At 32.2% G+C, this 17,773-nt stretch overlaps 1 protein-coding gene across 1 annotated transcript in view; it reads right to left on the bottom strand.

Annotated features, from left to right (window-relative positions):
* LOC6036051 overlaps positions 1-17,773 on the bottom strand; it is a 747,764-nt gene that overhangs the window by 49,541 nt on the left and 680,450 nt on the right. The window contains exons 10-12 of the mRNA XM_038257515.1: positions 11,608-11,738; positions 3,988-4,147; positions 3,269-3,562 (exon numbers count right to left, since the gene is read on the bottom strand). Of these exons, the coding sequence (XP_038113443.1) occupies positions 3,269-3,562; positions 3,988-4,147; positions 11,608-11,738 (585 nt within the window). The remainder of the gene's footprint in view (positions 1-3,268; positions 3,563-3,987; positions 4,148-11,607; positions 11,739-17,773) is intronic.

Raw genomic sequence — 17,773 nt, 5'->3', positions numbered from 1 at the left:
TGGAGTTAGAAATTCCAACAAATTCATTGCAGATATATTAATGCACCCCACAGACTTTCCTGTGTTTACTGGCAGCACTTAAAACACTTCCGTAGAAACAAAACGATAAAAACGATATGAGTAGAAATGAAAAAGTTTGACGTTTGCGGGAAGAACGCAAGCGTCTACCCTGGCCAACAAGAAGACAACGAAGATTCCTCTACCGATTTCACAATTTCACTCAGAAACACCACAAAAACCAGCAAACTTCACATAACTTCACTGTTAATCACTAAAAGGGACAACCGCACGTCAAATGAGCACCAAACCAGCACTCTAAATCCAGTTCAACACACCAAATTCACGAAACAAAAATCCGCTCAACAACAAAACATTACTGGTCATGGTTTTAAACTCAAACATTCCTTAGGTTTGACTTATATACAATTATGTGAAATTTCTAGAATTTTCCATTTCTTTTTTAAATTTTGCTTTGCATTCTCGAATTTTTGACATTTTAAAACTTTGAGGTATTGATCGCAAGGTTCATCGATAATATTTTCGTCTAGCGATAAAGATAATGGTTATCATTTTCGTCGGGACGATATCGATAATTTATCGATATCGTTATCGTAATTTTGATAATTCTATCGGCTATAATCTTATCGCTGAAAATGGACGATAACTCATTTTTAAAATCTTTTTAAAATCGACTTGATTTAACCATAATATGTTATATTTTCAATGCTCTCACTAAGATTTTTTTTTTGAAAATGTAGCAAGTTTCAAAGCATTTATACTCAAAATTGTTCACAAAATACCGTATTTTTTCGAAAGTACTCAAATTTGCAATATGGGTATCTAACGTAGTAAAATTTAATATGGGTTTTCACTTTATTTAAGTTGTTTTGTTGAAAACTAAAATTTTCACCAAATTTTGAAAATTTGAGTATTTTTGAAAAAATACGGTATTTTGTTATCAATTTTTGAGTGTTAATACTTTGAAATATACTACATTTTCAAAAAATATATTCTTAGTGAAAGCATTAAAATATAACAAGATTTGGTTGAATTGAGTCGTTTTCAGAAAGATGTTAAAAATGAGTTATTGACTTTTTTTTATCGGTGATATAATAAAAAATATATAAATATTGAAATAACAAGCCATAGTTTCAACATTTATATGGAAAAAGTGTTTTAAAATGCATTTTACATTAGTACAATTGTTTTGCAATCAATAGTTTTCAAAAAATGCAAGATTTGACGAAAACATAAATTGCAGTGAAAAAAAATTGCGATAATAAACATCAAAAAGTTTCAAAAATTCTAAAGATTTTTAAATCAACCCAAGCATGCTTAAAACGATTTTAAACGCAGGGGAATGCATTTTAAATTAATTTCAGCTGATTACTCTGAAATTTCCTTAAAATTTTTTGAAGTTTTTTGAAAAAATATTTGTTTTACCCCCTGATTTTTCGGGCCAACTTTGAATAAAATTTGTACCAGCTTGATGAGATATAGAAAGAGATGTCGACTATATCAAAACAAGTCGGCTGTCTCAGAATGTATTTTCAAATTGATCGGTCGCTTTGAATTTCAAACTATACAAAACAATTGATTTGTTATTTTGAAGTATTCAGTGACGCTGCATTTAATCTATATTTTTTCACAAAGACTTGGTTTTTTTTTAGAAAAAAACAAGGTTTTAGGAAAAATATTTGGAATGCATTCAAAAATTTTAAAAATAATAAAGACTAAATTAAGGCCGTTGCAAATATTTTTCAAAGTTTATGTCCCCTCTTCAGAATTGGTCCAAAAAATCAGGGGGCAAAACAAAATTTGTTTTTCAAAAAACTTCAAAATTTTAATGAAAATAAAAGTTAAATCAGCTGAAAACAATCTAAAACGCATTTTTCTTCATTGATAATCATATTTAGCATGTTTGGGCTGGATTTAAAATATATTGAATTTTTATGAAATTCAAACGTACACCTCCGCAAAAACTTTATTTTGGCAAAAAAATAAATTTTCGTCAATACTTAGGTATTTTGGAAACTAGTGATTGCAAAACAACTGAATAGGTGTATAATGCATTTTTAAACACTTTTTTCATTCAAATGTTGAAACCGTTGCTCGTAAATTCAATTTTTATTAATTTTTTATTTTTTTGCCCTCCCCCCCTCGATTTTGGTCAGAGTCGAGGGACATAAACTTCAAAAAATATTTGAAACGGCGTAATTACAGTCGAAGAGTTCTTGATTTTTTTTTTCCAAGAAATGCATCCTTTTTAATAAAATTGTCATTTGATACTTAATTTTAGGTAAAAATCATTTTTAATGCTTCAAAAAAGTGCCCAGGTTAAACATCGCTCAAATAGTTGAGGTAATTTCTATTATTAACATTTTTTAACTTTGAAAATCCTGTAATAAGTTATCGATGTTAAACAAAGAAAACTATATTTTCTCTGCATGTATTCCAATTAGTCTTTTATTAAAAAGTGAAATCTAACTAAAATTTCCAATTTATTGAATATATGTCTTTTAAGTTTTAAAATCAAGCATTAAATGTCACATAAAAAATAGAGCTCATTTCTAATAAATTTGAAAACCTTTGATCTTCACAGTAAAGAATAATGCAATTTTGGAAGGTTGAATATTACTTCTTTAATGTTGTAATTTTACCTCAATTTAAAATTTATTCGCTTTTCATAAGCTCCAAAGTTGCTTTTTGTGTTTTGTAAGAAATATAATTTAAAAAAAGTGACATTCAGGATTTTTTCTATTTTTGAAAAAACAAACTCTTAGAGTGTTACTTTTTCCCCTGAATTGACCTCATCACAACCTATGACTTTGCTGAAGACATCAAGTCGATCAGAAAATTCCTTCCTAAGGTACAAATTTAAGAATATATCGTGGGAACCTAGAAAATATTTAACTCATTGATTTTTTTATATTTTAAATTTATCCTACTAATTGTAAGTTTTTTTTCCCAAATATTTCGATGGATGCGCACGATCATTTAAAAATCTTCGTTTTAGGGGATGATTCAAGAAGTATCGCGCGCCTCCTTTGAAATATATGGAAAAAAAATAATTAAAGTAATAAAAAATGTTGGATATTTGAAAAATAATCTGATAAATGAAATCTGTCTATTTGTACAAAACACTGAAAAAATTAAAAATAGTGATCAATGTTTAAACAGTTATGAAAAAATGATAAGGAACACCGTGCGCCCCGAAGCCAAGAAACCCCTCTTCATCAACCCTCTTCCCTCCCTTCACCCCACTTACCGGCCAGCACCACCTGGAAGAAGCAGGGCCACTGCTGCAGCCCGACCTCGTTCTGGCCCCAGCAGGTCAGCGTGCCGTAGTCCTGGTCGGAGACGGGCGTGTACCCGAGCACGCTGAGCGACCCGTTCTTGGCGTACCGCTCCTTGCCGATCTCGAGCGTCTCGCCCGAGTTGTTGAACTTCCAGAAGAACTGCCGCGGGGGCGGATCGGCGTGGACCTCACAGGGGATGTGCAGCGACTCGCTCCGGAACGCGCCCACGATGATGATTTTGTCCGTCGCGCAAACGGGGGCATCTGTGGGAGAGGAGGGGAAGAGGGAAACCGGAAGTTATGCTGAAGGCACTTTCATCAATTTGTAAGTACTGTGTAATGCAACTAGGTGCAATAAACGCAGAGAGGGTATGTTCCCGATGGGATAATGACATCGTCATCATCGTAATTGCTAACGTAAGATGCTATTTAATGTTGGAAAAAGGGGACTCTTACATGGTGACAACCTTATATTTAAATCACTTTTTGAAATAAATGCAAAGAGTCAATATTTGTTTTGCCTAACCTTCGTATTTAACAACATCATTAATTTCCAACAATGGCACATAAATCAACACGGTTTTGGACAGGGAGCTGCTGCAATCAACAAGGCAACTCGTGCCCTGCCCTGCCCAAGACCGTGCCGGCAAGTCTTGCTGCAAGAGTTCCACTAACGATAATGCACTTACACTTGACCCGCAGTGCCAGCTGATTGCTGACCGTTTCGCCCTCGCCGTTGATTGCGCTGCACGAGTAATTTCCGGACGAGTTACGGTTCACCTTCTGCAGCACCAGGCTCTGGTTCGAGCGGATCACCCGGGCGGAAGCGTTGTGAGTTATCATCAGGCCCTGGAGGGAGTTGTGAGGGAAGAAAGAAAGAAAATTATTAAGGTGAAGAATACGACGAAGATTTGGTTACACTCAGTGGCATGGAAATGTTGAAAAATAGAGAGAATCTTTCTGTTCAAATAGAAATATAAATTTCAAAGCAACTGAGAATAAAGGTAGACCAAGATGTCCGCCGACAAGACAATGCCATCACAAATCGATCGATTTACCCATAGTAGTGGTATTGGTTGCCTGCAAAGTAGTGGTCGTAAATCGAACAATTGAACCGGAAGTCAATATCATCGCGCGGAAGAGAGAGAGGGTGAAAACGACGAGTGAGGTTGTCATAAGGAAGTTGGAATTAATAAAATTTTATGTTCAGCTATCAGGAAGAACGGATGAGAAAAGCCCCGGTCCAAAGTACCCAATCGAAAAGCGAGCCAATCGAACCGAGAACCGAGAAAAGGAATCGTGCGATTAATAAAAATTATATAACTCATCGTTCGTGATCTGCTTGACCTGGCAGGGCTAATGAGGCGATTATTTGAACGTGAGCATGTTTGTTGGGAAGGATTCAAGTGCATTGTTTGCTAAGATTTAATTGCTTGTTTTTTTTGTGATTCATAAATGTTTAAAATTTTATTTTCATTATTTTTTTAAAACATTTTTAATGTACCTACTTACTAAAAAATAAGAGGCAGACGAAATCAATTTCGGAGTATTTTTATAAGTTTGCATAAATCGATTTGCCTTTCATCTGCATTGACCTTTTCTCATCAATGATTTTCATTGTTATTAGTAGTTAGAATCAAAGCCGGGGATCGGGGAGGGAGCATCAGGGTAGTGGACAGTATACTGTGCTGGCGGATACTGCATGTAGATAGTGGAAGACCAAAACATCTTCACAAGGGGCAAATAGTGTATTAATTGTACAATTCTTAAGGATTGTCTAAATACTACATCTATTGACTTCTGTCAGTTTTCAGCTATCTGCCGCGTCCTTTTAGGCCCCAACAGGGTGCGAGCCCTGTTTGTCAGATTTTGTTAGGAGTTATTGGAAGTTACTGTCGGAAAAGATTCTCTTCCCCTGAGACACCGTGAGTGATTTTGCTTGTTCGCGTCCAACCAAAAATGCCAATCGATTATCCGAAGCCTCGATTATCCGAAGTTTCGATTATCTTGAGTCCAATTATCCTAAGGATAATCGAGTCATTAACATAGAAAAAGTTTGCATTTTTTTTTATTTTCTCACTTTTAGCATAGGGGTAATTCTCCGCCAACTCACACAGCAGTTGCCCCGACCCCTCTTCGATTTGCGTGAAACTTTGTCCTAAGGGGTAACTTTTGCCCCTGATCACGAATCCGAGGTCCGTTTTTTGATATCTCGTGACGGAGGGGCGGTACGACCCCTTCCATTTTCGAACATGCGAAAAAAGAGGTGTCTTCAATAATTTGCAGCCTGAAACGGTGATGAGATAGAAATTTGGTGTCAAAGGGACTTTTATGTAAAATTAGACGCCCGATTTGATGGCGTACTCAGAATTTCGAAAAAACGTATTTTTCATCGAAAAAAACACTAAATAAGTTTTAAAAATTCTCCCATTTTCCGTTACTCGACTGTAAAAAATTTTGGAACATGTCATTTAATGGGAAATTTAATGTACTTTTCGAATCTACATTGACCGAGAAGGGTCATTTTTTCATTTAGAACAAAATTTTTCATTTTAAAATTTCGTGTTTTTTCTAACTTTGCAGGGTTATTTTTTAGAGTATAACAATTTTCTACAAAGTTGTAGAGCAGACAATTACAAAAATTTTGATATATATACATAAGGGGTTTGCTTATAAACATCACGAGTTATCGCGATTTTACGAAAAAAAAGTTTTGAAAAAGTTGGTCGTCATCGATCATGGCCGTTCACGGTCACCCGCGACAGACACGGACGACGAAACAAAGAGAAACGCAAAAAGTAACTTTTTCAAAACTTTTTTTTCGTAAAATCGCGATAACTCGTGATGTTTATAAGCAAACCCCTTATGTATATATATCAAAATTTTTGTAATTGTCTGCTCTACAACTTTGTAGAACATTGTTACACTCTAAAAGATAACCCTGCAAAGTTAGAAAAAACACGAAATTTTAAAATGAAAAATTTTGTTCTAAATGAAAAAATGACCCTTCTCGGTCAATGTAGATTCGAAAAGTACATTAAATTTCCCATAAAATGACATGTTCCAAAATTTTTTACAGTCAAGTAACGGAAAATGGGAGAATTTTTAAAACTTTTTTAGTGTTTTTTTCGATGAAATATACGTTTTTTCGGAATTCTGAGTACGCCATCAAATCGGGCGTCTAATTTTACATAAAAGTCCCTTTGACACCAAATTTCTATCTCATCACCGTTTCAGGCTGCAAATTATTGAAAAACACCTCTTTTTTCGCATGTTCAAAAATGGAAGGGGTCGTACCGCCCCTCCGTCACGAGATATCAAAAAACGGACCTCGGATTCGTGATCAGGGGCAAAAGTTACCCCTTAGGACAAAGTTTCACGCAAATGGAAGAGGGGTCGGGGCAACTTTTCCCGATTTCGTGTGAGTTGGTAGAGAATTACCCATAGAATTCGAGTTCTGCGACCCAATTTTTGCCAAATTGCCAGTTGATTTCATATTAAATAACAAAATGCATATTTTCAACACTTTATCATCGCCATTTTGGCCGCCATCTTGGATTTAAAAATTCTAAGTCACTTTAGCGTAGTTTGGGGGTCATACTTAAACTCAGCAATCAAAAAAAGACAACGAAAATTTTTTTTTTGATTCAGTCATTCGAAGATCCGGTTATCCGAAGTTATATTTGTCCAAGGCCTTCGGAAAATCGAGTCTGGACTGTAGTGCATAATACACGATGAATTATGCATATTATTTTGAAGAAAAAAAAAACGCTGTTTAAAAAAAAATTAAATGTATTCCAAAATAACATATTGTGAAAAATATTCGCTTTCTTAAAGTTCTCTAGTGAAATTTTGATAAAGTGTATGGTTTTTTTTTAGCAAGAACTAGAACCATTGTCTGATTTTTTTTTTTGGAAAGAGCTGTCTTTTTTCAAATTTTGAGTATAATGTCCAAATATTTTAAAATAGCTATAGAAATTTCTCTACAATTTGTTTTAAACATTGCTAATTCGACCTTTGGTTGTTGAGATATGACTTCACAAAGAATGAAATTGTAATAAAATGAGTAAATCTAAATATCACCTTTTTTCGATGTTATTTTACTTTGATTTTTGTGGAATAAGTGATACTACACATAAAAAGATGTAAATTTACACAACTTACACAAGACAATATTCATCATCTGAATAATAAATTCAAGACTAACATTTGAAAAGGGCTTGAGGTGCGAAATCAGTTCATTTCAATAGCTAGGCTAGAGTTTAAAATTTTGATAACAATTTCATTTTTTGACATTGAAAATCGGATCAATAATTTCCAGTGTCTTTTTCATTTTTTGGAAATTTGTTCGTCATCTAGAGGTTCAATTAGAGCATCCAATTTCCCGGGATTTCAAATTTCCCGGGAAACGGGAAATTTTCAAAAAATTTCCCGGGAAATCCCGGGAAATTTTAAATTTATTGATAATTGTTCTGATCTAGTCTCTGAATAATATTTTGCAACAAAATTGTATAGAATTCCGTCAAGATCAATTAACAGCTTGACTGCATGTTAAAAAATCATACAATTTGAAGTAAATGTATATTTTTTCTAATTTTAAAAACTTTAAAATCATACCATTAATCAGAAAATTATGTCAGGTATTTTTGGTTGAGAAGTATTTTTTAGCAAAGTGTTTGGACAGTGTGTAAAATGAATCCATATTCGACACTCATAAATTTCATTTGAATTCCAGTATGGTTTGACACAAAAAGTTGGAATGAATTCAAAACATACAGAAATTATGTTTTTCATGAAAAATAAATTTTCTGAAACAAGCCATACTGGTTACAGCTCTTGAAAAAAAAATAAGATTTTTTTATGGTTTTCATTAAAAATCTTAAAGTAGTTTTTCAATGTGCTTGATATGGGTTTAATATGCCCCATGGTTTCTCCGTTTGGAATTGACTTCGGTTGAAATTATTATTTATAAGCATAAAAACATGATTTTAATTGTACGGTAAATTGACAGCATTCCACTATATGTCTTCCATTTCTTTCATATTCAACCCCCTAACACTCATTTTTGCACCAGTGCTAAATTGTTATTTCTTGAATACCAAGTATTGAGCGAATTGAAGTAATTTTTATTGCACAAACCTTTTTACATATTCAATGAAACCAATTCAATTTTCATCTCATGGTATACAAAACGTAATTCTTTATTCTTTAAAATGCTCTCCTGAATTGTAAAAGTTTGTTTTCATTAAGCTAGATCTATTTCCAGATGCTTCAGAAATTAATATCATCGGAAATATATCTTGATATAAAATTTTCTGACCATCTCATTGATTCTATATGGGTTCCAAAAAGTTAAGAAAATGAATACATTCGCTTGAATTTCGGGAATTCCCGGGAAATTTACAAATTTCCCGGGAAACGGGAAATATTTTTTTACGGGAAATCCCGGGAATTCCCGGGAATTTTTTTCCCGGGCGGGAAATTGGACGCTCTAGGTTCAATCTTAGATTTTAGTTTCGCAGACAATTTTTTAGGAAATTTTCAGAATTTTCCGAAAAACATATTATTAGACTTAAACTTGCCCACTTGGTGCCCACCTAAAAAAAACTGAAAAAATTGCATAATTTTCGCAAAAATTAGGATTGTGGTAAATTTACCTCAAAAAAGCTGTACTTTATTAAAGTTTCTGTAAAGTACTTTTTTAAATTCAAATTTGATTTTCAGTCATAATTCATAAGTCATAATTTGTTTAGTCTGTTTTTTGTACAGTTTTGCAAAAAAAAAGATTTTTTTTAATTTTAAAATGGCAGCACTGCCAAATATTTGTTGTCACAAAACTGTGGCCCACCAAGTCCTTTTGTTTAGGACGTGAGCTGGGTTTCCATTTTTCATGGAATCAGGCCCACTAACTTTGAATTATTTACAAACCACGATGCTTAAAATACCGGAAATATCAGAATAAATATCCAACAGATCCAAGCAGATTGGATTCTCGGATCTTCCTTTTAATTTTCAAAATTGAATTCAAATCAAATCAGTCAACTTTGGCCAAATTCATAGGTAGCTTCATAGCTTAAATGAAAGTTTGGTAAAACGATGCTCAAAGTTGAATGCTCCGAAAAGAAGGAATTATTTTTTGAAATAACGAGCGTTCTTCATTCTTAGGAAATTATTTTTGGGAAAACAAAAATAAGAAACTTAATAGGAAGATCCCAAGTGGTCCAAATAATTCAAAGACAGGTTTATCATGTGGCCCACGATACTACGAAAAAAATCGATAGGGCGTCCAATTTCCCCGGGTTTTGAATTTCTCAGGAAAAGGGAAAAATATTTTTTTAATCCCGGGAATTCCCGGGATCCCGGCAAATTTTCGAAACAATCATAAAATCTATGTTTTCATTATATGTCTATGTTTTTCAAGCATAAAATCATATAATTAGCTCAATACTTTTCTTTGGTGATAATTTACAGTTCAATCTCAAGTAGGACAATCTCAAGTAGTAGTTTTTAGATAGTTTAAAATACATTAAAAAAGGTTTTTTTGTGCCTTGTTCTTCTTTGCATTTTAAATGAACCACAATTTTCAATCATTATAAAATTATACCAGACAATGTAAAATTTCCGATAAGTTTAGAATTTCATGTTTTATATAAAATATTTTTTACAAATAATCTGTATGTCACTACCGACATCTGGGGAAAATCGGGACTAATAATCTAAATAGGTGCAGGAGATTTTAGAGCATTAAATTTGGAAATTAGTTTACTAATTGTTTTGTTGTGTTCCTGTTTTAAACGAAATCAAAAATAAAACGTAAACATAAAACTTCTTCAACAGCTGTCTTATTTACTTTTGTCCAGAATTGATCCAGATGCCGGTGTTGAACATAATATACACATTTTTTTCAAGTTGGAAATCATACATATACGTTTAATATTATTTTTTTAATTATTAAACTTTATTAGAATATATTTTAAGCGCCAGGCATTTTGCGGATTTTGAAACTAAAATTTTAACGAATTAAAAAAAACACATTAATGCTGATATATGCGAAACACAAATTTAAATGCTTAAAGTAAAAAAAAACTGTTCATCTTCCAGAACAAAATCTAAATTTCCAGATCCAAATTTGTTTTTTTTTTTAATTTCAGGAATTCTCGGGACAAAATATTTAAAAAAATCCCGGGATTCGGGAATTCCCGGTTTTGGAAAAAATCCAGGAATTTTGTCCCGGGAATTTCCGGGATGGACGCACTGAAAATCTAAATGGTCTACGAGTTTCATTTGGCTGAGGACCACTACTCTTAAACATTTCAAAAAAGTAATATTTTAAACATATCCAAAAATAATATTTTCAAAAATCATGTTTTTGAAAAAAATGTAAGTGAATTTTGTTTAGAGGGAACTTTTTTCTCGAATTGTTCTTACTATTCTACAACTTAACCGAAGGTACATCCTGAAATTTAGCTTAAATTGCTGATATTATTGTTCACAACGATAAAGTTATTTTTTTGAGTACAATGACCCTTTGTACACCCAAAGGAAAAATATATCTCAAAATCTGCAACATTGGGTTTGCTGCAGAAAATGTCATATTTTGTAACATTTATTGCAGCAAGCCCGTAGATCATTTTTGCCCGCGTGTAAAAATTTCAGCGATCTGCAGTTCTCACCAACACATATAATGCTGGCCCGTCTCCGAGCAACACTCCAAAGAGAAGCATATGTTGGTGCTCTTTCACTCACTTTTCATCAAGCGTCCATGGCGCGGTGGTAGCGTGTCGGATCAATAACCAAGAAGTTGGTGGTTCAATCCTCGTTCTGCTAAGTGTTTTTTTGTGAAATACAACCAAAAAGCCCTCGGTAATGTCGATAATTGTCGGTAACGGGCAAAAATGTCATACTCCTATATCGCAAAAAATGCATGAGGACAGATTTCATGCAGATTCTGATATACTTTCATGCCGCCATGCATCACAATCATGCGACTGCCAGTTGGGTGTACCTTTTATGATATCGTAAAAAAATCTCAAAATTTCCTCCCATCTCTTAAAGCCCAACCTTAAGACAATGTCTTTCGCTTGAATTTCCCTCAGACTACCCAAAATTGCCACTGTAATCCATCCCTTTGTCCCCATTCCTCAGCCCAAACACGGATTTCGGATGCAGTTTTCCCCCGAGGGGACACCACACCACGGAAAACCGCCGCAGCATCTTAACGCGAGTCGCCTTTGGTTTGGTCATCGGAAGCTGGAAAACGGGGAAATCTAAAAGGCAGCACCTTCCTTTTGCTCGTAAATAACACTTACGTCGTGTAGCCAGTGTAATTTCCTCCACGGGGGGTTCGCCTGGACGTGACACTCGAAGTAAACATCGTCCCCGTCCTTGATGTCGTCCGCCGAGAGTGTCGAACCGAGCCGCAGCGAGACAATCGGGGGATCTGTTGGTTTTTGTTTTTTTTTTGGAAAGAGAAAGAAAACGGAAGAAAAGTTTGGACATGAGAAAAAGATTTTTTGGAGGGAAATTTGGGTTAGATTTTTATTCAGTAATTTTTTTCAAATATTATTTTTTGTTCAATATTCCATTTTCCTTTTTTTTAAATTAACAATTGAAGTTACAACAAGTCCATTTAGCCCCAAGTTACCCCACCAAACAAATCTTATTTGGTGTTCTAAGAATCGCCAGGACAGCGGATAATTTCCCAGAAGAAAAGCGCCAACCCACCATCAGCTTTCCCTCAACGGTCCAGACGGGATCGCTTAGCAAAAGTTGAGAAAATCCGACAAAAGTATAAATCATGAACGGTAATCCCGTAAAGCGCCTCTGAGTGACAGTTAGGGTTCGCTGGCCAGCAAGAATGACATATGTTTGGGATAAAATACTCAGTTCTAGAACAAAACTATTTGAAATTTATTTTTTCAAATTTACTTATTTTTCGTCCAAAGTTATTTCAAACTCAAGTGTTGTGGCCTGAACCACAACACGCCCTTTTCCCATATTTACCATCTCTGTTTGGCGATATAAGACAATAAAACTTATGTTCGTCAACAGGTAAACGCAATGACTAAATCTAGGAGGTAAAATGAAGTAAAGTCGATAGGAAGTCAATTATAATACTAGGGAGGTAGTTGATCTACCGACATGAAAATACTTAATAAAGGTGAGCTCGTCCTTGGACGAGCAGAGTTGAAGTGCAACTGACAAATGTTTACATTGTTTTAAAGAAAAGAAAGTCCGCGATAATAAATATTTAACATTTTGGTGTCAGAAGTTAAAAAATGTAGCTGAAGTGTAGTGATTTTCATAAGGATTAACGGCCAGGAACCCTGCAGTAAACACGGACACGATTGGTAACGTACAATAAAAAATTAAAAAAAAAACATTAACAAACATGGAAAATTGGTTGAAATTTGAACACATCGAACTATTTGACGGTTCGGTGCAAAAATTAAAATCCTTTATAGAAATCGTGGATCTTTTTCACGAAATCTATAAAACAAAAAATGTAAATGAGAAACATTTTCTTACAGTGATTAAATACTGTAAACTTTCGGAAAATGTTCAATATGAATTAAAAAACTTTATTGCAAGATAGATTTAAACCAAGTTTAAAATTGATGTTGGAATTATTAGACGAAATGAATGCATCATCAATCAAGCAAAAAGAAACCTTGACTAATTTCATTGCTAGACTAAATTATATTCTGACAAAAATAAAAAACAATTGTGGCTCAGAATTCGAATTATTCCATCAGCATGCCATGGGTAAAGCTGTATGGAAACTAAAAGATTTGTTGTCCATCGACACAATTATTATTTTAGGCCAAGCGTCTACTTTAGACGAAATCAAAATTATTTTGGAAAAATTAAATTTAGGTGACAAAAAAATGTATGGTAAATTTCTACCATTAATTGACAGAGCAGGAAATTTAGAACAATCTACAGCTCAAAACAACGGAGTCCAATATTTTAAATTCAAAAACCATTTTCAACCATGTTTAAATTCTGGGAAAAAAGGTCCCCAAAACTTCAATCCCAGATATAAGGGTAACAATTTTAATCCATTGCACAATAAAAATAATGATGCAAAACAAGAAAATATTTATAGAATCCGACAACAAAATAACATGAATTACTTTCACGGTAAAAATAATTGGAAATATTTTGTTCCTAAAAGGGGAAAACATTCATTATAAAGATACAAAAATTAACCCTAATTATAAGGGTAAAACTTTCGTTCCATTTTTTAAAAACAAAAGACCTTATTTTATAAACAATTACGATAACAACAATAATAATAATATGACAAATGGCAATTTTCAAAATAACAACTCTCGCAACAATGGTTATAATAACACAAATAATTGCCAAAACTATAACACAAAATATAATCATTACTGGCAAAACAGTATGCCAAAAAATAAAAATTATTTAGCGAAAAACAATTCAAATGATGAAATCTCGTATATTCAAGATGAAAATTTCAACAATCCAAATATCAGTGAAAACCTATGTGACAATACTGAAAATCCAATTCTACATAAAAATCAAAAAACAGCAGAATATGAAAATCATGGGGAAATCAAAAATAATTCAAAAATTTTCGAGCTTAACGAAAAACATAATGAGCAAATTAAAATTATAAAAAATGAAGATAAAAAGCAATGTCAAAAACTAGATTACCAACAAAACAAATTTAAAAGTATTTCATTGAAAACGAGAAAAATATTTTCTTAAATAAAAATGATCACTTCTATCAACAATTTATAGAATACTTAGATGATCTAAGTAATCAGTATTCTTACTGATAAACAAAAAAAACACACACACACACACAATCATGATAGACATATCTTAACCATCAATTATGTTGATATCTGGCCAATATCAATTATCAATGAATGTTAAAGATTTACTCTACCTTGATCGTAAGAATAAAATATTTAAAATCATGTATATTTTTCCGGAGAATACATCTGATTTAAATATAAGTTCAGCAAAAGTATAACAAAAATTCTATCTAACAAAAATCTGAGAAAAGCATTCAGCGTACAGAAAAATGAACCAAAGCAAATATTTTTGCTAATTACAAAATCATTTTCAAAACAAATTATTCGTAAAAAATAAAAATAAATGGTTCAGAACATATAAGAGATTGAACAGAGAAAAAATGCAATGCAAAAAGCTAAAAGTAAATCAATTCATTATATATATTATACAAATATTACAAACAATTCAAAAAATAGCAAAATAGTTTCCTAATTAAAAATCATGTCGAAAAAACAGGCAAGCAATCATTGATGTCGAAATCAACCTTTAACACTTCAAATTTAATCATTCGATATTGTAGATATAATTTAAGTTTGATTGATTTATTTTGGTTTGTAAAAATCACTTTCATATATTAATTTTAAAACATAAATTGAAAACCATCATATTTTGAATAAATTTCTATTAAGAACACTGCAACATAATGTAATGTATTAATCAAATATTCACACAAAATTGATTCATATTTTCCACTTTCAAATCAGACACAAGAAATAACCTTTTAATTATATTATAATAACTAATAATTCAAACTAACAATATACATTGAAATCTGTTCAAATAGGTTTACTAATTGATCAATTAAAAAAAAAATAAAGTTTTTCTTTTAAAATTTTGAATCAGCTATCATGAATCAAACATCATAACAGAAATGTTCACTTCGTTTAGTATTGTAACAAGTTTGTTTGAAGTATTTTTAATACAACAATTTATCTCATTACTATAAATAGTTCATAATAATGGTATTAGAAACACAATAAGGAGATTACAAATTATGACTTAAAACTCAATAAATAAAAGTATTAAAAAAAAGAATAACAAAGTAATTTCGTAGATACCTATGAATATATAGATACCTTTAAAAAAAACGTTACCATAAATGTATAAAAAGAGAAAAATCAGTTATTATCCATGAAAATATAAACATTATAGATGTACCAACTGAATTACAAAAAAAATGTTCAAAAATAATTATATACAAAAATACATGCATTATACAAACAATTTAACATACAACATAATTATGAAATAAATACATACACTAAAAACACACATAAAAACACAAAAACAAACATCTTGATTATCATTAGACAAAGTTTTGAAATTTTATAAAATACATTTGTAGTTTAGTAAAATAAATACAATGTAGTTAAGTAAAGTCTGTATAAGACATTTTTTTTTGTAGGGGGAAGGAGACCCCCACGTTCCAACCTTCAGATCAAACAATTCTAATAGTTTCGCCATCTTCATCTTCATCTAATCGTCGCCGAGATCGTGGTCGTCATCAAAAGATTCACGAAAACGAAATCGTTAACAATCGAAACGGTTCCAAAACAACAACATCAAGACATCTTCAGCACCATCATCACAAAGTGTATTCACACATTTTCAACGCCTACAGTCATCCTGCACATTTCACATTTCAAATATATTTTATTGAAATCATTCAAACTTTAGGAAATGTAAACATTGTAACTAGCATAATTTTCGCGTCTTTCAATTGTTAAACATTATCTTTACTGTCAAAAAAACATATTAAATTAAAAGTAAAAATAATAATAGCTTAGTAAACAAAAATATGAAACGAATTCATTCAAAATCAGTAAACATAAAAATATCATTTGTTAGCCATACGATTTACTATTTCTATGGTATCCCACTAATCCCGAGTAAACCGCGGGTAATCGGTTCCATCAACTAACATTAGTTTAAGTAAATTTTATAAACAATTTGTACCAAACAAAACAATAACGTATTCCAGAAACATTCAAAAACATCAGGAAATATTCAAAACCATCAGGAAAACATTAGGATAACTTATGAAACAACTGACAACAATCTTCATCAAACAAAACCTCTACAAATTTAGACAACATTTCTACAAATGTCATATAATTATGGTTTAAAAGTTTTGTATTAGTAAATGACAAGAAAAAAAAAGAGATCATTCAGATAATTAGAAACCTTTTCCGAGGGGGATAGTGATGTTGTGGCCTGAACCACAACACGCCCTTTTCCCATATTTACCATCTCTGTTTGGCGATATAAGACAATAAAACTTATGTTCGTCAACAGGTAAACGCAATGACTAAATCTAGGAGGTAAAATGAAGTAAAGTCGATAGGAAGTCAATTATAATACTAGGGAGGTAGTTGATCTACCGACATGAAAATACTTAATAAAGGTGAGCTCGTCCTTGGACGAGCAGAGTTGAAGTGCAACTGACAAATGTTTACATTGTTTTAAAGAAAAGAAAGTCCGCGATAATAAATATTTAACACAAGTTGCACAAAAAAACTTGTGACTTTTAAAATACAAAAACAAAATAAGAGAAGAATAAGCAACTTGAACGTTCAACTGAGTGTATAGAACGGTTCAGAGGTGGTAACAGATTTTCACCCGAAACATTTGACAACTCTTTAATCTGTACAATTATGGCGCGTGGTTGTCCAGTAGCAGTGGTGACGCAAAAGTGTGGTTAATTAAATGTTGCCCACACACCCCAAAACTATCAAATCCCACTAATTGATTATGGTTCGTTACGAAAACAAACGGCGTTTTATCGCGCTGAAATGCCTTAACCACTCTGACGTTCGTTTTGTGGTTAAATCATGTTTAAAATAATTAAATTTCACGCGCACTGCGTCGGACTTAGTTTGATTGGCTTGCATCAGTCACAGTCACACGTCGGTTTTGAATTGTTTGTGTACGGCATTTCCGGTGGATGGATTAATGATGAAACCACAGTTATTAAATTTATTTTTTTCTCCCATAGTGATCCATATGATCCTAGTGATTTTCATTGTAATGTCCGGAGACCGCAAACTTTTGTTTTAGAAATTATGGTTTTAGTGGTTTACGACCATGTACATTGAATTTTAATTGAAAACATGTCGAATAAATCATTCTGGCATTGACAAAAATTCTGGGAAAATATTTTTACTAGTGTGTTGTTAGTTAATCAGACATGTTTATTGTTGTTGCATGTATAAATAATATTGTTAACTTCTAATTGATTGGCTTTGTTTTGTTTCAATGCAAAATCCATTCTGCTCTGTTATTTTTCAATTCATTTAAAATACCCTAAAATTTTATTCTTTTTTATTTATTAAAGTAACTAAAATTTTTAATTATGAGTTATTAATGCATATTTAAAACCAAAATATTCGAACCTAACTTATCTCTTATCTCGTGGCTCGGTCCATGTATCTCATCAAAAGAAACTCCTTCAAACAAAATTTTCTCAGACTTGGAAAGCTTTTTCTGAAATTATTTGAAGTATTAAAAACTTGCACAATATACCTTTAGTATTTAAAATACTCAGATTTTATTAATTTATAATATTGATAAAATTTTGCTTAGATTTTCATATCATTAGAATTTTTAGTGCAAAATACTAATACTTTCACGAATTACCGTATTTTT

Source organism: Culex quinquefasciatus, chromosome 2 (assembly GCF_015732765.1).
Source record: "Culex quinquefasciatus strain JHB chromosome 2, VPISU_Cqui_1.0_pri_paternal, whole genome shotgun sequence".
In the NCBI taxonomy this organism is placed as follows: domain Eukaryota; kingdom Metazoa; phylum Arthropoda; class Insecta; order Diptera; family Culicidae; genus Culex; species Culex quinquefasciatus.
This window is presented reverse-complemented; position numbering and strand designations above follow the sequence as displayed.